This window comes from Mandrillus leucophaeus, unplaced genomic scaffold, assembly GCF_000951045.1.
Source record: "Mandrillus leucophaeus isolate KB7577 unplaced genomic scaffold, Mleu.le_1.0 Scaffold420, whole genome shotgun sequence".
NCBI classification, from domain to species: domain Eukaryota; kingdom Metazoa; phylum Chordata; class Mammalia; order Primates; family Cercopithecidae; genus Mandrillus; species Mandrillus leucophaeus.
Genome location: NW_012104477.1, coordinates 1,974,141 through 1,999,030, shown reverse-complemented (window position 1 = coordinate 1,999,030; position 24,890 = coordinate 1,974,141). Strand labels below are relative to the sequence as shown.

Sequence of the window (24,890 nt, the reverse complement as noted above, 5' to 3'; positions counted from 1 at the left end):
TTATCCACCACGATCAAGTCAAATTCATCCCTGGGATGCAAGGCTGGTTCGACACACGCAAATCAATAAATGTAATCCATTGCATAAACAGAACCAATGACAAAAACCACATGATTATCTCAATAGATACAGAAAAGGCCTTCAATAAAATTCAACACCCCTTCATACTAAAAACTCTCAATAAATTAGGTATTGATAGAATGTATGTCAAAATAATAAGAGATATTTATGACAAACCCACAGCCAGTATCATACTGAATGGGCAAAAACTGGAAGCATCTTCTTTGAAAACTGGCACAAGACAAGGATACCTTCTCTCACCACTCCTATTCAACATAGTATTGGAAGTTCTGGCCAGGGCAATCAGTCAAGAGAAAGAAATAAAGGGTATTCAAATAGGAAAAGAGGAAGTCAAATTGTCTTTGTTTGCAGACGACGTGATTGTATATTTAGAAAACCCCATCATCTCAGTCCAAAATCTCCTTAAGCTGATAAGTAACTTCAACGGTCTCAGAATACAAACTCAATGTACAAAAATGACAAGCATTCCTATACACCAATAATAGACAGAGAGGCAATTCATGAGTGAATTCCCAACCACAATTGCTACACAAAGAATAAAATACCTAGGAATACAACTTACAAGTGATGTGAAGGACCTCTTCAAGGAGAACTACAAACCACTGCTCAAGGAAATAAGAGAGGACACAAATAAATGGAAAAACATTCCATGCTCATGAATAGGAAGAATCAATATAGTGAAAATGGCCATACTGCCCAAGTTAATTTATAGATTCAATGCTATCCCCATCAATCTACCATTGACTTTCTTCACAAATAAGAAAAAACTACTTTGTTTCATATGGAAACAAAAAAGAGCCCATATAATTTTAAGAGCCCAAACAATCTTAAGCAAAAAGAACAGAGCTGGAGGCATCAAGATACCTGGCTTCAAACTATGCTACAAGGCTACAGTAACCAAAGCAACATGGTACGGGTACCAAAAAAGATATATAGACCAATGGAACAGAACAGAGGCTTCTGAAATAATACCACACATCTACAACTATCTGATCTTTGACAAACCTGACACAAACAAGCAGTTGGGGAAAGGATTCCATATTTACTGAACGGTTTTGGGAAAACTGGCTACCCATATGCAGAAAACTGAAACTGGACCCCTTCCTTACACCTTATACACAAATTAACTCAAGGTAGATTAAAGACTTAAACATAAGACCTAAAACCATAAAAACTTTAGATGAAAACCTAGGCAATACCATTCAGGACATAAGCATGGGCAAAGACTTCATGACTAAAACGCCAAAAACAATGGCAACAAAAGCCAAAATTGACAAATGGGATCTAATTAAACTAAAGAGCTTCTGCACAGCAAAAGAAACTACCATCGGAGTGAACAGGAAACCTACAAAATGGGAGAAAAATTTTTGCAATCTATCCATCTGACAAAGGGCTAATATCCAGAATCTGCACAGAACGTAAACAAATTTACAGGAAAAAAACAACCCCATCAAAAAGTGGGTGAAGGACATGAACAGACACTTCTCAAAAGAAGACATTTATGCAGCCAACAAATACATGAGAAAAAGCTCATCATCACTAGTCATTAGAGAAGTGCAAATCAAAACCACAATCATTTCATGCCAGTTAGAAAGGCAATCATTAAAAAGTCAAGAAACAACAGATGCTGGAGAGAATGTGGAGAAATAGGAACACTTTTACACTGTTGGTGAGAATGTGAATTAGTTCAACCATTGTGGAAGACAGTATGGTGATTCCTCAAGGATCTAGAACAAGAAATACCATTTGACCCAGCAATCCCATTACTGGGTATATACCCAAAGGATTATAAATTATTCTACTTTAAAGACACATGCACATGTATGTTTATTGAAGCATTGTTCACAATAGCAAAGACTTGGAACCAACCCAAATGCCCATCAATGACAGACTGGATAAAGAAAATGTGGCCCATATACACCATGGAATACTATGCAGTATGAGTTCATGTCCTTTGCAGGGACATGGATGAAGGTGGAAACCATAAGTCTCAGCAAACTATCACAAGAATAGAAAACCACACACCACATGTTCCTACTCATAAGTAGCAGTTGAACAATGAGAACACATGGACACAGGGAGGGGAACATCACACACCAGAGCCTGTTGGGGATGGGGGGCTAGGGGAGGGATAGCATTATAAGAAATACCTAATGTAGATGATGGCACGTGTATACCTATGTAACAAACCTGCACGTTCTGCACATGTATCCCAGAACTTAAAGTATAATAACAAAAAAAGAAGATATACATCAACAACAATTTTATTGAAGCAATTTTAAGCAATACATTTTTCATTTCCCTTTTCATTCCTCTTTCATTTAAGTTCCTAGGTATGTGTGAAATAATCACGTTAATATTTATAGTGCCACATTTTAAATCACAGTAGCACTCTGACAAATCTGCCTGCCCAATGGACAGAATGGGAGTTAACCAATCATCAATCATCATCAACCACAAATATGTATTTATTTATACCTTGTTTTCAGGATTCTGTTAGACCCTAGAGTTGCATTTATATTACACCTTTAAAATCAGCTTCTAAATGGGTTTCATCTCATAGTCCACCACAGCTTTTTTTTTTCACATTTTTTCCCTTTGCTTCAATGACACTAACCTCTCCTTCTTCTAGTTCTATGTCTACCTTCTAACCTCAGGCTCTTCTTCCTCATTCCATCCTTAATCTTCTCCTTCTTCTTCTGTTCCAAGTATCTCTCTTCTAGGCACTCACTAGGCAAGCTCAATTACTCTCCTTGTTGACTCATCACCTCTAGATGGGTGATTTCTAAGTTTATTGCTCTCTCCTAACTTTGAAGCCCATACTTTTAACAGTTCCACTTGGTGTCCTGCCAATACTTTAACATATCTAAAATCAAACTCATCCTACCACATAAACCTGCTCCTCTCTAATCTCACCCATTCATATATTAAAACAACAAATATCTACTGAGTGATAGTTTACATATGTCATGGTGCTAAGCTTAGATCCTACCCAAAAGCAGCTGAGAGTCTAGAACAGTCAGCAAGCCTAGTATCTTTGTTCAATACCTTTATTCTAGCACATATTTTTGTTGTGGCAGGCTAAACAAGATAAGTAAAAGATAATAGTAGAAAATAAGACAAATAAGACTGGAATGGACTATTGAGATCAGAATATCGACTTTATTCTTCCTCAAGAACTGAATTCTTGTTTTAATTATAGGCTTAATTCTATCAACTTAATTCTGTATAAAATGGGGAGCTCCAAGAAGTTTTTGAGCAGGAGAATCTCTACATTCCATTTTCAGAGGTCGAATCTGGCTAGAATGCATAAAATGAATTTAAATGGAGAAGTATTAGAAAATAGGTCACACAGATCTATGAAAGAGATTATCTTAATCTGAACACATATAGTGAGAGATTCAAACTCAAGGCTTTTCACAGCCTGGCTTGACCAGCCTATAGAATTTTGTCTCAGAATACAATACTTTTAGGCTTGTCAGGTTTCAGCACACTGGACACTAACCATCACTGAATACATGCCCCATCCTGCCCAAACTGTTTTTCAAGGCCTAGCTCAAAAATTTTTGGGAAATAATTTTCTCATTTCCCTCAGCCAAAATGAGCTGTTCCCACAGCATTTTATTTGTAATTTACTGATGCCACTTAATCATTCTCCTGCCAAGCTGTAAACTCCTTGCAGTAAAGGATTATGCATTATTTACTCTGGTTTTCCTCAAACTTGGCACACTTCCTGCCATATATGAAACATCTTATTTAATGTTGGGTTATATTGGCACAGTGGAAAGTGCACTGGTTTTTGGAATTAGACTTAAGGACTGAATCACTCACTAGCTACATTACTTTAAGCAAGTATTTAACTTTTCTTAAGCCTAATTACCTATAAAATTACCTACTTCTTGCAAATTATTGTGAAACTTTGAGGTCAATTCTAAAAATCACCTATAAAAAGCCCCTAGCAAAGTATATGGTACATGGTGGGTATTTAATAAATGGTAACTGTAATTATGGCCCTAGGAATTTTTTTTTTTTTTTAGTTTCAAGAGAAATAGCAGATTTTTTGTACACAGTATAATCTTCCAACCCTTTATTTCCTCTTCAGGTTTAACTATGCTCAATTATGACTATCCCTGGTTGAGAGAATGTACTCGACAAACATCTGTGACTGCCTACTACATGCTAAATGTTGGGAAAATTTTAACAAAATGGAAAGTTCTCAGTGACAGGGCCTCCTCTCCTTGCCTGTACTACCCAAGAAAGAACATTGCTGAATTTCTGGGTCTCATATAAGATACCATTCTGGTACTACATAATTGCATCCTTCCTATATGAATTCAGAAACATTTATTAGCTATCCTGTAGCAGGCATTGTGCCAGAAACAAAATGGAGATGCAACAGTCCCAATCCTGAAGAAGGTATTTCATTGTTTCACTCGTGATAGTGTATCTTTGTTTTTACAACACAAGAGGAGCATTACTGAGTTTCTGTGGCATATATGCATTCTATTAACGCTGTATAATTTCATCCTTACCTATAGCTTTCTGTATATGAAACCGAGTAAAATCTGATAAAATGTTCCAGTCTTTAGTATTTCCTATGTTACTTTTTGGTTTGTGATCTTCTTTCATAGTAACTTGAAGATTTACCATCCAGGTGCCAACAATTCTGGTGAAGAAATAAAAGACATGTTGCTAGCTCATTAAAGTTTTCTGGACTTTCACCAACTAGTAAAATTAAAATTATATAGTAACTACTATTCTTATTGATAGTCCTTTCTTATTTCAGAATTCTTTTAGCAGTCTAAAGTACCTATTCAGCCATCTTATTTGTTTTGGTAATATAGCTAAGAGTTCTAAATCACCATTTGTCAAATCCATTAGAGGTGAACTGTAGTCGAAACTGCAAAACTCTGTAACTTAAATGTAATTTCATTGTAATTAGTAGAACCTAAGTAGAATCATGGAGTTAGTAATGAAAATATTTTAATTCTAGCAAAAAGCAATCAACCACTTCCTAAAACAATGCTTTTTTTTTTTTTTTCCTCTTGGGTTTACTCTCCTCCTCCTTTATTTACAATTTATTCTTACCACAGAACTAATAGATTAAGATGTTCTTTGTTTGGTTATACTTATAAAATATGACCCTGACATCTCTTTTTCTATTATATTACTTATACTTCTAATATATTGCTTATTATTATGCTATTTTTCTGCTTCCAAAATAAGGGAGAATTTGAATCTATGACTGCATAAATTTTAAAACTACCTTCCACTGGTCACAGTTCTATGAATGGTTCAGTGACGATCTGAAATCTGGGTAAGTAATATTGGTACACAGGCAGTCAAACTAGAGCAATTGCTGAGTTCAAAAGCTAATGGCTAAGCATTGTTTCACAGACTACTGTCAGTTCCGAAACACTAGATATGTATTATCCATATCACTTAACTATTTATTTATTTATTTATTTAGAGATCGAGTCTTGCTCTGTCACCTAGGCTGGAGTGCAGTGATGCCATCTCAGCTCGCTGAAACCTCCGCCTCGCGGGTTCAAGCGATTCTCCTGCCTCAGCACCCCAGTAGCTGGGATTACAGGCAAGCGCCACCACGCCAGGCTAATTTTTGTATTTTTAGTAGAGACGTGGTTTCACCATGTTGGTCAGGCTGGTCTCGAACTCCTGACCTCGTGATCCACCCGCCTCAGCCTCCCAAAATGCTGGGATTACAGGCCTGAGCCACCGCCCCCGGCCTAGTTTTTGCTTAAAAAAAAAAAAAATCACGTTTGTATTCAAGGTGAGAAAGCTTCAGAATTACTAAGGACAAGGGTTCTGACAGAAAGTTAAGTTCAGGCCTAGTTACAGATTCAGACACCTTGATAAAGTAGGAGATAGTCTCCAGTATCTTAACAATAAATACTTTTAAATGCAAGGCTTTTTGAGTAGAGGCGTGATCACTTGAATCTGGAGAGGGTGAGAAATGGGGAGGGACTGCTAACGGGCACTGGGGTTCCTTTTGGAGTGGTGAAACGTCTTGGAATCAGAGGTGACAGCCGCACACGATTGTGAATGTACTAAGTGCCACTGGACTGTACACTTTAAGATGGTTTTTATGTGTGAATTTCATCTCAATAATTACTTTAAAAAAAGTGGGGGGGCTTACGTGGCAGGGATGGACTTTGCTTGGTGAAGGCCCCTACCGTACGGTGCCCAGACATCTGCAGCGAGGTCAGTGAGGAGCACTCCCACCTCACACAAAGCCATATGAAAACTTAACAGATTTCCCTCAGCTGAATCCCCGTTTTCAATAACCGCCAGTTAGCCATTTAACAACATACTGAACTCATTTCTGTATGGGAAAATAGCGAAATATTCATCAAAACCTTTAGAAAGCAGCATCACCGGCCACCTAGAAATCCCCTACGCGCAATAGAGAACACCAGGGTGGAAATGGTAGAAGCCATTTTTTAAGGTTTTTGTCCTGGGTGGAGCGTATTCGTGAGGATTCAGTCAGCCTGAAATATTACATTTAAACACAGGTGCCTAGTTACGATAATACATTTGCCAGTAGGGCAGCGTCGCACGGTGAAAGGCAAAAAGCCCTCTAAGCCACCTCCTGTGGCGACCAAGCTCTCAGTCAACGCTCACCGCCATACTCATCCGCGGGAACGCTCCCTCCACCAGCCAAAGGCGGGGCCTCCGAGGGCACTCCCGCCACACAGCGCGAATTGAGCTTCCGGGCTTCCTGGGAATTGTAGTTTTAGTCACCGACACATCTTTGTTGTTCGGGTCAGTATGCGGTGACCCAAAAAACTACAATTCCCAAAGTGCCCCGGGGCGGCGAGGGGCCGCAACGGTGACGACTGTCGCAGAGAAGGCCCGGAGGGGCTCTGCGTTCTGGAGTGGCGCTGCTTGGGCCGGTGGTGGATTGCAGGCTGCTGGTGTTGCGGCTGGGGAGAGCGGCTAGAGGGTTCGGCATTTTTCGTCGGGATCCCTGCAAGGATGAGTGCTGCCAGAGAGTCTCACCCGCATGGGGTGAAGCGTTCGGCCTCCCCAGATGACGATGTAAATAACAATGGCGGAGTGGCAGAGGGTTGAGGCCTACTAAAGGCTGGAGTAGGCCAGGAAGGGTGGTTGGAGGAGGACGCGCCTGAGGTGGCCGGCAGCGGGAGAGCCCAGGGGAGAAACCAGAAGAATAAGTGGGAAATGTCTCCCTTAATCTTTATGAGGGTGAGAAGGTTTGAAGAGGCCCACACGCTGGGAGTCGAAGACCTGCGTAGGAAGGGGGATTGAGGAAGAAAATTCGGAGAGGGTCGAGGAGTGAAAGAGCTTAGTCAAGGAATTTCTTACGTGCGTTTTGGGGGGCCGATGAGGATGCTTTCTCGGGCCTTTGTGCTCACGATAGAGACGCCAAGACTCTCCCTGTTTTGGATTGTAAATGTTCCTGTGACAATGTCGAAATGTTCGTGCGCATTTGGACAGATTTTCCTGCCTAGATGATTTTTGCAATGTGCCGTTGATAGTTAACTTTAGCTGCACTAGTAAGGGTAAACCGAGAACAGTATTGAGCCGAAAATTGTGCCACGGGTGTAATTTGGTACTGGCTTTGGTGGTGAGGTCTGAGACGTTGAGACCTAGAAGCCCATTTTGATGTCGGATATTAATACCTCGTTCTTCTTACCTCGTCTCCCCATCAAATGCCGTTCCCTTCTCCAGCCCCCACCTCATAGGTTTTAATAGCAAACGGTTTATCCCTTAAAGTAACCTATTAAATATTTACTGCAGTGCCGGGTGTTGGGAATTCGGAGAGAAATATGATGCTTATTTTAGGCCTTTTTGTATATTTGCCCTAGCTCGTAGCGCAGTGTCATGGAAACAGTAGGTAACCAGTAAACGTAAAAGTAGGTCCTTCATACAATGGATAAATGTCTTGGCAACGTTGATGGGGAAATTGTTGGAGAGGGAGCGGAGAGGTCATCTTTAAGGATGATGAAGGGATATCTAAGTTTTTTTCGGTTTTGTTTGAAGTACTGTAAATTTCTGAATACATAGAGCTTTAAATTTTTCTATTTCAGTGCTTTTCATAAAATTTTAAAAGCCTACTGAATACTACTATGTAGCAAATGAGATGGTGTTAAGACCTGCCCCTCTGAGTGGGAAGTGGGGCGAGGACCGGAATAGTAAGGGTCTTTAAAGGAATCGACTTCAGCTCTGCAGAAAGATTAGCTATCAATAAAGATTTGGAGATGAATGGGCATCTAGAGAAGTTTATTCTTGCTCTCTGTTGTTTCTGCTACTGGCTTTTAGATCTTGTTAATATGGTAATTCAGGTTTTGTCAGGAATTGATTCACGTTTTTGAGTAACCTGGCTCACTTAAAAAGCTGTTAACATTGTTTTCCTCCTGATCTTTAAATATGACTTGATTGCTAGGATGTCAGACACCTGTTTGGAAGTATCTTTTAGCGTGACAGAAATCTCCAGGTGATACGAAATTTCACAAAGTTAAAGGGATTAAGTCATTAAGTTTACAGCTTCGGAAGAGATCAGTTTAAACCAGACGACCTTTAAGACCTTTCCCAATCATGTAAGCGTATCTTTAAGTACCTGGGTTTTGTTTTTGTTTTGAGACAGGTGAGACACGGTCTCTCTCTGTCGCCCAGGGTGGAGTGCAGTGGCACAATCAGTGCTCCCAGCAGCCTCCACCTTCCTGGCTCAAGTGATCCTCCTGATTCAACCCCCTCTCCCCACATCACCACCATACTAGCTGGGACTACAGGTGTGCGCCACTACACCCAACTAATTTTTCGTATTTTTAGTAGAGACCAGGTTTTGCCGCGTTGCCCAGGCTGGTCTCCAACTACTAGACTCGAGCAATCTGCCCACCTTGGCCTCCCAAAGTGCTGGGATTACAGGTGTGAGCCACCTCGCCCAGCCAGTACTTAAAAAAAAATTTTTTTTAACCATAGGTAATACATTCATTAAAAGACCTCCAAGCTGTTGTAGGAAAAAAAAACTAGCAGGCCGGGTGCAGTGGCTCACACCTGCAATGCCAGCACTTTGGGAGGCCGAGGCGGGCAGATCACAAGGTCAGGAGATCAAGATCATCTGGCTAACACAGTAAAACCCCGTCTCTATTTTAAAAATTAGCCAGGCGTGGTAGCGGGCGCCTGTAGCCCCAGCTACTAGGGAGGCTGAGGCAGGAGAATGATGTGAACCTGGGAGGCGGGGCTTGCAGTGAGCCGAGATCGGGCCACTGCACTCCATCCTGGGCGATAGAGCAAGATTCTGTCTCAAAAAAAAAAAAAAAAAAAAAAAAATCTAGCTGTAACATATAGTTGGGAAACAGTTTCTAATGAGCATCCACGGTATGTAAGAGATCATTGAAGTTTTCTTATGCCCATTGACCTCACATCTAATTGGGGTAACAAAACATTTTTTTAATATTAAAAGTAGGTAATCACAGAATACAACTCTAGCAAAATGCTAACAATGTAGGAGTAAATTCTAAGTCACCAGGGTGTGTATTCAGAAGGTAAATTGATTGCAGTTCTGTAGGAAAGGGTATTAAGGATGAAGACAACTTAAAAGTAGTTTCCATGGCTTGGAGTGGAGAAATGAAAGCGATCTTATAGAAAGTGGGAAGAGTGGGGAGTAACTGCTAAGGAACCTCTCTTAAAATGTATAGTGCACCCACGTGCTTTTCAGAAAGCAGCATTTGGACAAGGTACTCACTGTTGCACTTTAAGGCAAGGGTCTCCAACCCCTGGGCCACAGAACCAGGCTGCACAGCAGGATGTGAGCTGTGGGCCAGCCAGCAAAGTTTCATCTGTATTTACAGCCACTCCCCATGGCTTGCATTACCACCTGAGCTCTGTCTCCTGTTGGCATTTGATTCTCATAGGAGCGTAAACCCTGGTGTGAACTGCACATGTGAGTGATCTAGGTTGCACACTCCTTATGAGAATCTAATGCCAGATGATCTGTCATTGTCTCCCATTACCCCCAGATGGGACTGTCTAGTTTTAGGAAAACAAGCTCAAAGCTTCCACTGAGTCTACATTATGGTGAGTTGTATAATTATTTCATTATAGATTACAATGTAGTAATAATAGAAATAAAGTGCCCAATAAATGTAATGCACTTGAATCATCCTGAAATTATCACATCCTCCCTCTCAGTGGAAAAATTGTCTTCCATGAAACCAGTTCCTGATGCCAGTCCAGTCCCGGAGTGCTGCTTTGAAAAGAAGAACTGGCAGGACTTAATGTTATTTCCTTAAAACATTGGGATTAGAAGTTGTAGATGACAGGATTATTTATATAAACACTGAAGATGTTTTACTCTTTTATTAGAAGCAGAATCAAGAAAGTTGGTTTTTACACAATTTTTTTAACTTAATGCTGTACATTTGTATAACTGAGTTCATAGACCACTTTCATCTGTCTCATTTGATCATGGACAGTATGATGTGGAAAAAACACAGGATGGTCAGAGGATCAAAGCAAGTCACTTAGCCTCTCTGTGCCTCAGTGTCTTAAGACAGTCTTTTAAAAAGGCATCTCTTTATAGATGAGTTAAAATTAAGTTAAATGTCAGATCCTGGCTTATAGAGCCAGTGATTTAGTGAGAGTCAGAACTGAAGCTTCACCATTACTTTAACTATATTGAGCCAGAAATAGTTAAGAACTAAATGGCCTATAAAAATATATGAGGGGGTCACGTGGAAAGAAGTAGAGATTTGGAACTTAGGGAACCAAAATTATGACAGCATATAAGCCCTTCCACTAATGAGAATTTAGAAGCGCAAATGGGCCCAGGTTGGTACAAATGCTTTAACTCTCATATGCTCAGGGGAAATAGTGTTTTTTTTAATATTTTAGTCTTTTACAAATAATTTTTAGAAATAAGAATAAAGGGAGATAGTGCAAAACAACTTTATTAGGAATTTTAATGTGAATTTAACAATAGCAAACCGAAATTTATATTCTGTGTTTTCCTGATTTTGATGTACATATAGTCATCCTTCAGTATGCTAAATGTGGGGGATTGGTTCCAGGACCCACCCACCTCCTTGGCAAATCTTGCATACTCCAGTCCCGCAGCCAGGCCTGTGGAACTTGAGAATAGGAAAAATCAGCCTTCCATATACTTGGGATGGATCTGCATTTGGTTGAAAAAAATCCACTTATAAGGGACCCTTGAAGTTCAAACCCGTCTCGCATTTGCATCATCAAAATACAATACTTGAAGAATTTTTGAAACCTTCTATTGCTTACAATTTTGTGTTGAAGAAGGATTTGTCATCCTTGCTCCATAATTGCAAAACATTTTTATTTTTAGATTATAAACTTAATTAGAATGATAAATTCAGTGAATATTTTTATTTCATTTTCCTTCCAGTCAGCTTGTATACACATCTGCCTTCACCCTTTGTCCATTTGCAACCAAGTCAAGTAAATTTTGATGCATAAACATTGTAAAAGATGAAATAAAACAGTCACACCTCCTTTTAGAAAATAGAATGATCCTGGTTCTTACTGTAAAATACTGTCCTTCCTGCTGATGGCTCTCCCAGTGAGAGTACATTTCTTGTTTGTCTTTTTTTTCTTTTTCTTGTCGATTCTTGGGTGGGAGAAAAGCCTTCTAGTATTTCCTCATCCAAAAACTCATAGTCTGAGATTTTTGCAGTTAATTTTATCATCATTAGTCTGGAATATGACTGCCTGTCATTTTGCATTCACCTTCTTCATCTAATAATAGTTAATGCCTTCTGTCCGTTTTTTCTCCTTGCCATTATGAATGGAAAATGAAAAATTGTGAATTCCCATCTGTGTTCAATGAAAGCTAAAAGTAGACAACAGGTATAATGTCTTGAAAGATGATGAAATACTTTGGACAATACAGTGAGAAAACGATCTTAAAAATTATTTTAGTTATTTTTAGCACAGTTGGGAATAATGAATTATAAATAATGAACTGTTAAAAAACAACAGTTTTCACATTTGTTTCAAAATGTAGGGAAAAATATGCTCACTAGGATTCCATCGTATTTCTTAGATTTATAAGAGTTCAGTGGACTCATTTGATAATTGCAATAGAATGAGTTTTAGTCTATTCTTTTAAAAAATAAGTTTTCTCTTTGTTCTTTGGAAGACTTTTAAGAAAGAATAAAAGTAATGACATCTCAATCCTAACAAATAACTAGAACTGCTCTAAAAGGAACTGAAAAGTTAAAATTTTCTCTCTTAAGTTAAAAGTTAGCTCACTGATAAAGCCAGAATTTTTAACTTCAACTAACAACTGTGGCTGCCGTCTAAGTTCAGAGTACTAGGTGCTCTAGGACCCTGCAAGGCAGTGGGTCTCAAAGTGTGGTCCCCAGATAAATAGCATCAGCAATCACTTAAGAATTTGTTGAGGCCGGGCGCAGTGGCTCAAGCCTGTAATCCTAGCACTTTGGGAGGCCGAGACGGGCGGATCACGAGGTCAGGAGATCGAGACCATCCTGGCTAACACGGTGAAACCCCATCTCTACTAAAAAAATACAAAAAACTAGCCGGGCGAGGTGGCGGGCGCCTGTAGTCCCAGCTACTTGGGAGGCTGAGGCAGGAGAATGGCGTGAACCCGGGAGGCGGAGCTTGCAGTGAGCTGAGATCCGGCCACTGCACTCCAGCCCAGGCGACAGAGCCAGACTTCGTCTCAAAAAAAAAAAAAAAAAAAAAAAAGAATTTGTTGAAATTCAAATCCTAGAGCTCCACCCCAGACTTGCTGAATCTCTGGGGCTGTAGCCCTGCAGTCTGTTTTAACAAGCCCTCTGGGACTCTGATACAGGCAAACTTGAGACTCAGCTCTGGCTGCAGAAGAACTAAAGGATTCTGCTGTGAGGTAATAGAAAAGGAGTAAATTTGAATGTTATGAATATGCTGAACTTCCTAAACAAGAAAAACGAATCCTGTTTATATTTACAACTGACAGGGGAAAAAAAACTTAGGAGTTACAGGTAGACTTTAGATTTTGTAACACTTATTTTTATGCAAAAAAAAAAAAATAACCAATTTCTTTTCCAGCTGGGATCTAGCAATTGGGAGGCAGCAGACTTGGGTAATGAAGAGAGAAAACAAAAGTTCTTGAGACTTATGGGTGCAGGAAAGGTAAGCATCAGATGGTATGCATTTTTACCTTTTCTGTGAAACTACTGCCATTTTTGTGTATCCTAAGTAAGAAGGACTGAATATACGTGGATTCCATTTTCCTGTTCTGTGTGATTTATTTTGGCTTTGGGAAATACGTCTGGTCTAACCAAGCACATAAAATTTATATTATTTTTGAGCCACATCTAGGATTCTCTGTCCGTAAAGTTTGAAGACTGCACAGAGAAAAATTTGGCTCAAGGAGGCTGTATAGGAGAAAAGACATGTCAAAGTTTATGATTTGCCATGTGTTGGCCCAGTGGTTTGATAGAAGATATTTCTTCTGGGTAGGTTATCTTGTGGGAACCTCTGGCCAAAGTGAAAAGCCTGTCATATTTTGTAGCTCCCGCCAGCCTTTGAAGTAGTAACTACAGGAATATCCTTTATCAAAAACCTAATTTTAAGACTACACTTTCAGAGATTATTTCTATAGTTTGTTACTAGATAGAGAAGTTTCTCTGAATGTGTAGAACACCAGGGACCAAGCGGAGGGGGGGGAAACCCTTAATTTTAAAAGTGTTCAAGATACTTTGAAATGCCTGTCAGTTAATAGAAGGTACAGTTGACCCTTGAGCAATGTGGGGGTTAGGGGTGCTGGTTCTGCAGGCAGTCAAAAGTTTGCATATAACTTTCAACTTCCCAAAAACTTAACTACTAATAGCCTACTGTTGACTGGAAGTCTTACTGGATAACATAATTACCAGTTAACACATATTTTGGGTGTTATTATATCCTGTATTCTTATAATAAAGAAAAGGAAATGTTATCAAGAAAATTATAAGGAAGAGAAAATAATTGACTCTTCATTAATTGGAAGTAGATCATCATAAAGGTCTTCATCCTTATAGTCTTCATGTTGAGTGGGCTGAAAAGGAGAGATTGTCTTACTGTCTGGGAGTGGCACAGGCAGAAGTAAATTCAAGTGTAAGTGGATCCACACAGGTTAATCCTGTGTTCAGGGGTCAACTGTACAAAACAAGTGCCAGGAAAATATCTCTTGTAAAAACCTTTCTTTATCCTAGCAGTTTATACAGGGATCTCTAGATACTTATTTTTTTAAGCAAGTAAATTTATTTTCCTAACATTGTCCCAATAGTCTTCCTAAAAACTAAATTGAAAAAGAAATAGGAAAGCTTTTTTTCTCTTTTTTTAAGCACCTTAAAATGAAATTCTGCTCTTTGTTTTGTTATACACATGGGAATACATTCATTCATTTTCCCAACAATTATAGACTACTACTGTGCTGGATCCTGGGTGGTCACATAGATCAATAATATATGTTTGGAGCTAGTATGTAATGGAGGAAACCAGATAATAACAATATGGAATTGTAATTGCTGTGAGAAAGCCATGCACATAGTGCTGTGGAATCACAGAGGGCAGCTAACTCTGGTTTAGCAGTGCAAGAAAGCTTCCTCAAAATAGAATTGATCTGAATCTCAAAGGATGAGAAGGAGTTAGCCAGACTACAACAGTGGGTTTGGGGATAGGAAGAGGTCATGTAAAACACTGAGACCTATTTAAATAAAGCATTTGTATAATATCTCATTACTCCAGATTTCCCAATTTGTAATTTGTCATAGAAAATAGTCTGCAGTTTCTCTCGTTTCATGCAAATATACTAAGTCCTCACTTAACATCCCTTATGTTTCTTGGAAACTAACTTTTAGCAAACTGACAATAAAGTTGTTTCACTGTAACACTGATAAGGAGGAAAATTGTTTTCATTATAGGTTGTTTCAACTAAAGTCAGTTAAAGTTGAAGTTTCTAAGAACCTATCATTGAAAATTAAGTGAGGACTTAAAAGATTTGTTAAGCATATGTAAGGTAAGTGTTAGTTTAGGGGCCATATTCAACTTAGTAGAATGAAAATTATTCAAGTACTTAGGAAGAACATCCTAATATAAAATATATGGAAGTTGACTAACTAATAAATAGGTTGTTGAGTATAGATTAAATTCTTTTTTTTTTTTTTTTTTTTTTGAGACAGTCTCACTGCAACCTCTGCCTCCCGAGTTCAAGCAATTCTCTGCCTCAGGCTCCCGAGTAGCTGGGATTACAGGTGCCTGCCACCATGCCCGGCTAATTTTTGTATTTTTAGTAGAGACATGGTTTCACCATTTGAACGTCTGACCTTGTGATACACCCTCCTCGGCCTCCCAAAGTGCTGGGATTACAGGCATGAGCCACTGCGCCTGGCCCATAAATTCTTTGTGACGCCAAGATTGTAGCTTTGATCTTCATATGGGCTCTTTAGATTTATTCCATTTTGTGGCCACAAAGTATATTTGTAATCCTAGCCAGCTATCATGAATATGTTATTGGTCACAGGAAGAACCAGCTAAGAGCATATGAATAGATCAGTGCAATACCGTCATCATCCTGGAATAACTTGATGCTGTTATATTAAAATCTTGTTAATGGCTGTCGGTTTTGCAACCTAAACAAGTAACACACTGAATTATTGATTTGCTTATGTGTTAATGGCACATAAAGCAATGAGCATTAACGCTTGAACTTTTCCAATAATATCATTTTTGTGTATGGAGACTGTACCTGCCATTTTTTCACAATAGGAAGGTTTGTTACTATATCTTCACAGATGATTGGTTAAGATTGCTTTCCAAAGTTACATTTATGCTCACCTTCACACGGTGTTTTAATGAGCACTTATGAAACTAAATATGAACCATAAAGAGTGGATAGAACTGATTAAATTGAGAGTAATTATGCAGTTTAATCAGTTGGTAATATTGAATCAGATGTATTTTTATGTTTAGAGTACAGGATTGTTTTAAATTGTTCTTTTTGACAAGTTGAGATTAGTAGTTTATTGTCAAATAGTAAAGAGATAGCTAATGATTGTGATATGCTGTAATAAGATCTATCACTTTATATGATACATTATAAGTTTTAATTATTTCATTTTTGTCTGGCTAAATCTCATTTGCTTTCTCTCCATGAGATATACTTGAGGCAGCAGAAAGAGCAGGTGGGAAGTTAAAGCAAGTCATTTAACTGGCCTTTAGGAAAGAAAATGTTTAGATTGACTCAATTTTCTAGTTATCTATTCATCTTATTTAAAATTCCAACCTGCTCTACTCCTTATTCAGGTCTGTTTTGTTTTAATCACACTTAGTACCTTCTAACATAGTATAAATAGCGATTATGTTTGCCTGTCTCCCTTCTCCATTCCTACCCTTGCTAGAATGTAAGGTCCTTAAAGGCAGAGATTCTAATTTAATCTTTTGTCTTCACTGTGTCCCAGAAGCCTAGAATAGTTTTCAGCACATAGTAGATACCCAGTAAGGTTAAATTAGTGGTCTCAAATGCTAATACATTTTCAACCTTCTTATAGAAAGAACATACTGGTCGTCTTGTTATAGGAGATCACAAATCAACATCTCACTTCCGAACAGGTAAGAAAGTAAAATGTAATTAAAACAAAAGTGCTAAATTCAGAATATGAAGTGTGTGTTGATGTTTCAGGATATTCTACTTTGGCATGTAATTGTGTAAATTATTAAAATGTTAGAATTGGGGTGCAGTGGCTTATGCCTGTAATCCCAGTTATTTGGGAGGTTAAAGTGGGAGGATCACTTAAGCCCAGGAGTTTGAAGCTGCAATGAAGCCATGATCGCACCACTGCATTCCAGCCTGGGCTACAGAGCAAGACCTCATCTCTTAAAATTCAAAAAAAAAAAGAGAGAAAAAAAAATGCTTGGCACCGTGGCTTATGCCTGTAATCCTAGCATGTTGGGAGGCTGCGGTGGGCCGATCACTTGAGGCAAATCACCAGCCTAGTCAACATGGCAAAACCCTGTCTCTACTAAAAAATACAAAAATTAGCCAGGTGTGGTGGCCCACACCTGTAATCCCAGCTGCTTGGGAGGCTGAGGCACAATAATTGCCTGAACCTGAGAGGCAGTGGTTGCAGTGAGCCAAGTTCACACTATTGCAGTCCAGCCTGAGTGACAGAGTGCAACTCTGTCTCAAAAAAAAAAAAAAATTAGAAGTACATAATAGGTAAACATGTTACATATATAAAGTATCAGTTTTCATGTACTTTGATTTTTAAAAGATGAGAGTATATGTCATTATGATATTCTAACCAAGAAACTAACCTTTTTCTGTCTCCATTTTTACTGATTCAGAACACATATTTTAATTGTAGTGAGGTTTTATGCCTCATCTTGTTAACTCTGGTATGTACAGAATTTTTGTTCTTTGTATATTAGCATATAGTGTCATAGCTGGCATATTCTAGTTTTGTGTATTCACTAAGTTTTATTTTAAAATCTTTGAAGAATATAAACTAGTTGCAGAGCCTGAAGAAATAAGCTTTAAAAATAATTTTAGGGAAGAACATTTTTAAATAAAAACTGAAAATAAATTTGGGTATTTGATGTGCTGAAAAGTGAAATTTTTGCCTATTTAAAACTGACCCTAATCTTGGACATTATTAATAAAAGGCACATATTAATAGAAGACACAGTGACCTAGATTATGTTCAACAAAACTTTAAGTTATTTAAATTATGCTAACATAGCATACGTAGCACATTTTAGAAATTCATTGATCTTTTATTTTTCTAATGTTAATTACTTCAAATTGATTTGTATTGCTACATAAGGCAAAAAAACAATTCCTGTACTTTGCAGAATGGAAAAATATTTCAACTGCCACATTTACCCTTTTAAATCTGAGAGCTTTCAAGCAGAGCTCCCAACCCCCAGTACCCATCCCTCGCCTGTTAGGAACTGGACCACACAGCAGGAGGTGAGCAGCAGGCAAGCCAGAGAAGCTTTATCTGTATTTACAGCTGCTCCCAATGGCTTGTATGGCCACCTGAAATCCGCCTCCTATCAGATCACTGGCAGCATTGAATTATCATAGGATCTTGAACCCTATTGTGAACTGTGCAAGCCAGGGATCTAGGTTGTGCCTCCTTATGAGAATCTAATACCTCATGATCTGAAGTGGAACTGAGGTGGTGATGGGGAGTGACTGCAAAAACAGATAAACATTAGCAGAGAGGCTTGACTGCACAGAGACCTTAATAAATCAACTGCTTGCAAACTCATATCAAAACCATATCAGTGAGTGGCAAGTGACAAGCTGCATCTAGTGGCAGGCTCTAAGTCAGAATCTGACATTTATTTAGTCTGCATGTGGCCTGCCCATTGTTTTATTTACCACTTCCCTCCGTGCCTCTTTCCTGCACTGTGCCTTTGTCTCAGTCACAGTTTTGGTAAGCCCACAAGCTAACCCTAGCCAAAATGAGTAAAAAAACAAACGTCCTTGGAGAGCTTCTTTGAAAAGGAAGAAAGACCCAATGATGAGACACCAGAAGACTAATACTGCCAACAAAGAGAAAGCTGCATTTAAAACAAAATACCAAGAGTCCTACTTAAATTACAGGTTCATTGCAACAGCTGATTCACATTCTCCAGACCTGCTTTGTCTAATATATGATGACCAGCTATCCAGAAAAGCCATGAAACCTTTAAAAGTGCTTCACCACATGGAGACCGAGCATCATGCATTAAAAGACAAGCCTTTGGCGTTTTTCAAAAGAAAAAATCGTGAACGCAAAGAACAGAAGTAATTATTGAAGGCCACCACTTCATCAAATGTGTCTGCAGTGAGAGCATCATTCTTAGTGGCTAATCACATGGCTAAAGCTAAGAAGCCCTTTACTACTGGTGAAGAGTTGATCCAGCCTGCTGCTAAGGATGTCTGTTGTGAACTCTTAGGAGAGGCTGCAGTTCAAAAGGTGGCACGTGTTCCTCTTCTGGCTAGCACCATAACTAGATGAATTCATGAAATAGAGGATATTGAGGCACAATTGTTAGAGAGGATTAATGAGTCACTGTGGTACGCAATCCAGGTTAATGAGTCTACCAGTGTTGACAACAAAGCAACAATGCTTGTTTTTGTGTGATACATTTTTCAGGAGGATGTGCATGAGGATATGTTATGTGCACTTTTGCTTTCAACCAGCACCACAGCTGCAGAACTATTCAAGTCTTATAAATAATTACATATCAGGAAAACTGAATTTGGCATTTTATATCGATATATGCAGGGATGGAGCAGCTGCCATGACTGGACGGCTTTCTGGTTTCACTACTCAGGTCAAAGAGCTTGCTTCTGAATGTGAGTCTGTGTACTGTGTCATCCACAGAGATGCTGACTAGTTGAAAAACGTCACCTGAACTTAACATTTTGCAGGATGTGATTAAAATTTTCAACCACATTAAAGTACATGCCCTTAATTCACATCTGTTCATGTAGCTCTGTGAGAAGATGGACACAGAGCACACATGTCGTCTCTTATACACACAACAGAGATGGCTTCCTAAAGTTAGATCACTGGCCAGAGTTTTTCAGTTATAATAGCCACTCCAGAGATTTTTTTTTTTTTTTTTAGAAAATGTCATCACTGGCAGCACATTTCATTGACACAGAATGGGTCGTAAAACCTGCTTACTTGACCAGGCGTGGTGGGTCGTGCCTGTAATTACAGCACTTTTGGGAGGCCAAAGCAGGCAGATCACTTGAGGCCAGGAGTTTGAGACCAGCCTGGCCAACAGGGAGAAACCCCGTCTTTACTAAAAAATACAAAAATTACCTAGGCGTGGTGGCACACCCCTATAATCCCAGCTACTTGGGAGGCTGAGGCACGAGAATCACTTCAGCCTGAAAGCCAGAGGTTGCAATGAGCCGAGATCGAGATCATGCCGCTGCACTCCTGCCTGGACAAGAGAGTGAGACTCTGTCTCAAAAAAAAAAAAAAAAACCTTGCTTACTTGTGTGACATATTCAATCTGTCACCTCAGGGGAGAACAAAACTGTGTTCAAGTTGGCAGATAAAGTGACTGCATTCAAAGCCAAACTGGTATTATGGGGGCCACAAGTGAACACTGGGATTTTTTGACATGTTTCAAACATTAGCAGAGATTTTAAAAGAGACTGAGCCAGGACCTTTTTTCTCCCACCTGGCACATGATCACCTATCTCAGCTTTCAAAGAGTTTGAGTATTATTTTCCAACCACGAAAGAGCCCCAAACTGGGAAGGAATGGATTCACAACCCATTTGTGAATAAGGTGAATCGACTTTGTTCATGCTAGAAGAGGATCAGCTGCTTAGGATCACAAATGACGGTGCCCTTAAAAGTATGTTTGAGACAACTTCATTCTGGATTAAAGACAAAGTGGAATACTCTGAGATTGCCACGAAAGCACTGGAAAGCCTGCTTCTATTTCCAACCTCCTGTCTTTGTGAAACAGGGTTTTCTGTAGTGACAGCAGCCAAACAAGATTACAGCTAGTAGACTGGACATAAGCAACACACTTAGGGTGTCAGTGTCTCCCATCACCCCCAGATGGGACCATCTAGTTGTAGGGAAAACAAACTCAGGGCTCCCACTGCTTCTGCATTACGGTGAGTTGTACAATTATTTCATTATATATTATGATGTGATAATAAAGTATACAATAAATGTAATACACTTGAATCATCTTGAAATCACCACCACCCCCACTCCCCATCCATGGAAAAATTGTTTTCAACAAAACTGGTCCCTGGTGCCAAAAAGGTTGGCAACTGCTGCTTTAAAGTTTAAGTTGTTCTGATAAACTTGATATGCAAAGGAAGGCATAAAGGAGAGTCAGTACATGACTATTTTATTTAGCCATTTGCTGAACAGAAGTGCCTAGCTTTTTTCAGTGTTTTTGTTCAAAGATAGATAATTCTGTTTGTTAGAGAGTTTTTATTAGGTGACTAGGAAAAAACTTTCAGGAGAACATCTACTTATTATAAGTAAGCTAAAACATTTAATACCCAAAGTGTTTAGTAATAAATACTTATGCTATCTCAACATCAGTCATTTTATTGTCTATTAGGTAACCACCTATGGCATAAATTCTCAAAATTCATAGTAAAATTAGTCACAATTAGATAAATCAGCCCTGAGTATAATGGCATCTGTATTATGGGTTTTTGTGTAAATTATTAATTTGACTGAAACATAACTAAAGTATCCTGGACATGCAGGGGAAGAAGACAAGAAAATTAATGAAGAACTGGAGTCTCAATATCAGCAAAGTATGGACAGTAAATTGTCAGGAAGATACCGGCGACACTGTGGACTTGGCTTCAGTGAGGTAGTAATTAACTTATTTTCATTGGGAAGATAATTAGTTTTCAATTTGGTACCACTTATTGCTGTTAGATTACCCTAGCAATCAAGAATCCCATGTAGAAAGCTCTCTGTATGTAATTATCTTAAAAATAATTGTATATGCCCTACTGGTCTCTGTAGGTAATCAGAAGAGATGTTTCCAAAGATTTTGTGTGGTGTTTTTTTTTTTTTTTTTTTTTTAGATGGAGTCTCCTTCTCTCACGAGGCTGGAGTGCAGTGGTGTGATGTCTTCCACCTCCTGGGTTCAAGTGATTCTCCTGCCTCAGCCTCCTGAGTAGCTGGGATTACAGGCACCTGCCATCATGCCCAGCCAATTTTTGTATTTTTTTTATTTTTGTAGAGATGGGGTTTCACCATGTAACCAGGTTGGCCTCAAACTCCTGACCTCAGGTGATCCCACCCACCTAGGCCTCCCAAAGTGCTGGCATTACAGGCGTGAGCCACCGCACCTGGCCGTTTGTTTTTGTTTTGTTTTGTTTTGTTTTGTTTTGAGACAGAGTCTCACTCTGTTACCCCTAGGCTGGAGTGCAGTGGCGCAATCTCAGCTCACTGCAACCTCCACCTCCTGGGTTCAGGCAATTCTCCTGCCTCAGCTTCCTGAGTAGATGAATTACAGGCACATGATGTCACACGCAGCTAATTTTTTGTATTTTAGTAGAGATAGGGTTTCACCATGTTGCCCAGGCTGGCCTTGAACTCGTGAGCTCAGGCAATCTGCCCGCCTCAGTCTCCCAAAGTGCTAGGATTACAGGCTTGAGCCACCATGCCCAGCCTCACCTGGCCTGTTTCTAAGGATTTTAAAGTGTGTTTTCTAAAAATGAAAATGCTGTTTAAACATCAGAGCACCTTTCCCCCTTTTTTGAGACAGGTTCTCACTCTGTCACCCAGGCTGGAGTACAGTGGCACAGTCTCACTGCCACCTTAGCCTCCCAAGGACCTGGGATATAGGCCTGCACCACCACGCCTAGCTAATTTTTGTATTTTTTGTAAAGATGAACTTTTGCTATGTTGCCCAGGCTGGTCTCAAACTCCTGGGTTCAAGCGATCTTTCCGCCTCCCAAAGTGCTGTAACTACAGGCGTGAACCACCACGCCTGGCCAGGGCACATTTTTAATAGGCATGAACAACATGCTCACAAGTTAAGTAAAATACTTCATGTGAGTTTAAAATAATGGTTTAAGAGAGCTTCTTTTTTTCAGTTGTTTCCTAAGTGATCTCTTTTTATATTATGAATTTATGTGTGACTACTGTTTACTCCAAAGTAATACAATGTGCAAAACAATTATAACTGATTTCCACATAAAGGTCAGTGGTTAACATGCCTTATCAATTTAAAAAATTGTTTCTTTCGGGAAAGTATAATACCGTGGTTTTCAAACTAGGAGAGGGGAGATAGGTGTGTGGTCTTCAGAGCACCTCCCCTCTTGTTTTCTTTTGTCTTTTAAGAAACGGAGTCTTGCTCTGTCACACAGGCTGGAATGCGGTGGCATGATCATAGCTCACTACAGCCTTGAACTCCTAGGCTCAAGCAATCCTCACACCTCAGTCTCCGGAGTAGCTAGAACTACAGGCATGCACCACCATGCCTGGCTAATTTTTCTTTGTTGTTTTTTTTTTAGTTTCTTTTTTGTTGTTTTTTTTTTTTTAAGAGACAGGGTCTCAATATGTTGCCCAGGCTGGTCTCAAATTTGTGGCTTCAAGCAGTCCCCCTGCCTCTCAGCCTCTTGAGTAGCTGGAATCTCAGTCACAGGTATGAGCCACTGGGCCTAGCCAGACAGAGCTCTTTCTTAAAATTCCACTCGTCTTAAAACTGTTGTTCTAATGGCTACAAAGTAAGTGTTTCTAAGACTGACAGAACTTACAGTCTTTCTCAGATTCTGTATGGGCTAATGTTTATTTTTAAAAGAGCCTGTTGATTGATGTTTTAGGTAGAAGATCATGATGGAGAAGGTGATGTAGCTGGAGATGATGATGATGACGATGATGATTCACCTGATCCTGAAAGTCCAGATGATTCTGAAAGTGATTCAGAGTCAGAGAAAGAAGAATCTGCTGAAGAACTCCAAGCTCCTGAGCATCCTGATGAAGTGGAGGATCCCAAAAACAAAAAAGATGCAAAAAGCAATTATAAAATGATGTTTGTTAAATCCAGTGGTTCATAACTCCCAAACGCTTAGTCTTTGTATTAAAAGTAAGCCTTATTGTTATAATGCACAGTGGAGGACTGCTTATAGAGCACAGACCTTTGTATTATAATTTTTAAAAAGGCCCTTTTAAATAATTACAAGGAGTGTTTGCTTTCAAATGCCATGGGTTACACTTTTATGGGCATGACTATAACCAATTTTGTAAAGAGTAAGAGTTGTATAAAATAAGAAATAAATACAGTACTCAACTTACTTTCATATTAGCATCATCAGCCCTCTAATTCACCGTATGGGGGAAACGCTTTTTGTTTGTGATAGCTATTTTATCATTTCCTTCATATTTTTCTCTTATAAAAATGTATTTGATACTGTGATACGTTCATGAAAAGTATTCTTTAATTATTCTTTGTTATAGTAGAGCTGTTCATCATGGAAATTTCTGCTGCCAGTCACAATCTAAATTAATTTTGGCAAAAGATTGGGTACTTAGTTTCCTGTTACTGAGTTAGCTCTACTCTTTTGGACCAAAGCAACATGAGAGTAAGTACTTTTCACACTTGTTAAGATGGGAGTTATAACTGTCATACATTTGGAATATTATGATCCCAAGTAGTCTTTTTATAATTTGGATTATATCGTATGTTAGATTTTTGATAAGATTTGGCCAATTTTTACAGAAGAAATGATTTCTCTGATCATTTAGTTCTATCTATTTAGAAATATGTAAAACTGGATTTTTTTTTTTTAAGTAACATGTGACCAAAGTTAATTTTGTCCCAAAGGTCTAAATAAAGAGCAGTTTCCCATATTTGGCTGTGATACCTTTATCCTCATTATCTACAAATGAGGAGCAGGCTTACTGATAAGCTGAAACAAGAAATTCTCTTCATTTTATCCCAGTGCTATTTTATTGATTAATTACTAAAAAGTATTACTTTCTAATTTTATTGCTGTTTCTGTTGGTGTAAGATTAGAATCATCTGACTGCTATTAGGTGGTTGATTTGTACAGCTGATTAACACAGATTGCATTATGAGCTAGTAAATGGATCTTTGGATAATTGGGTCCAAATTCTTAATGTTTATAAGTAACAAGTTCAAAGGCTTTAGTCCCACCTGTTTGTGAGCCGAATTGTTATACATCTAGATACTTAAAGGATGTATTTGGAGTGTTGGGATTTTTTTTTTTTTTTTTTTTTTTTGAGACGGTGTCTCACTCTGTCACCCAGGTTGGAGTGCAGTGGCGTGATCTCAGCTAACTGCAACCTCCGC

General features: G+C 38.9%; 1 protein-coding gene and 1 long non-coding RNA gene across 5 annotated transcripts in view; one reads left to right on the top strand and one right to left on the bottom strand.

Moving 5' to 3' along the window:
• LOC105548770 overlaps positions 1 to 6,942 on the bottom strand; it is a 129,796-nt gene extending 122,854 nt beyond the window's left edge. The window contains exons 1-2 of the long non-coding RNA XR_001007442.1: positions 6,724 to 6,942; positions 4,614 to 4,747 (exon numbers count right to left, since the gene is read on the bottom strand). This is a non-coding gene — a long non-coding RNA (uncharacterized LOC105548770). The remainder of the gene's footprint in view (positions 1 to 4,613; positions 4,748 to 6,723) is intronic.
• Positions 6,700 to 24,427, top strand: LOC105548771 (chromosome unknown open reading frame, human C11orf58). Of its 4 annotated transcripts, XM_011992956.1 has the most exons (6): positions 6,930 to 7,140; positions 13,141 to 13,238; positions 14,977 to 14,983; positions 16,623 to 16,683; positions 21,325 to 21,434; positions 23,401 to 24,427. In XM_011992956.1, exons 1-6 carry the CDS (start codon positions 7,078 to 7,080, stop codon positions 23,632 to 23,634), a joined length of 573 nt encoding a protein of 190 aa, XP_011848346.1. In that variant the 5' UTR covers positions 6,930 to 7,077; the 3' UTR covers positions 23,635 to 24,427. The 4 variants fall into 4 exon arrangements, with proteins under 4 accessions (XP_011848347.1, XP_011848348.1, XP_011848346.1 ...); XM_011992957.1 differs by lacking the exon at positions 14,977 to 14,983 and having other exon boundaries at positions 6,700 to 7,140; positions 13,141 to 13,224; XM_011992958.1 differs by lacking the exon at positions 14,977 to 14,983 and having other exon boundaries at positions 6,907 to 7,140; positions 13,141 to 13,174; positions 16,651 to 16,683.
• The last annotated feature ends 463 nt before the right edge of the window (positions 24,428 to 24,890 follow it).

What these genes read in the sequence shown, in the direction of transcription:
- LOC105548771 (XM_011992956.1), top strand. Translation starts at nt 7,078, where the DNA reads ATGAGTGCTGCCAGAGAGTCTCACCCGCATGGGGTGAAGCGTTCGGCC. An exon ending in CGGCCTCCCCAGATGACGAT is followed by an intron (nt 7,141 to 13,140) that starts GTAAATAACAAT and finishes TTTCTTTTCCAG; the next exon opens with CTGGGATCTAGCAATTGGGA. An exon ending in AACATCTCACTTCCGAACAG is followed by an intron (nt 16,684 to 21,324) that starts GTAAGAAAGTAA and finishes CTGGACATGCAG; the next exon opens with GGGAAGAAGACAAGAAAATT.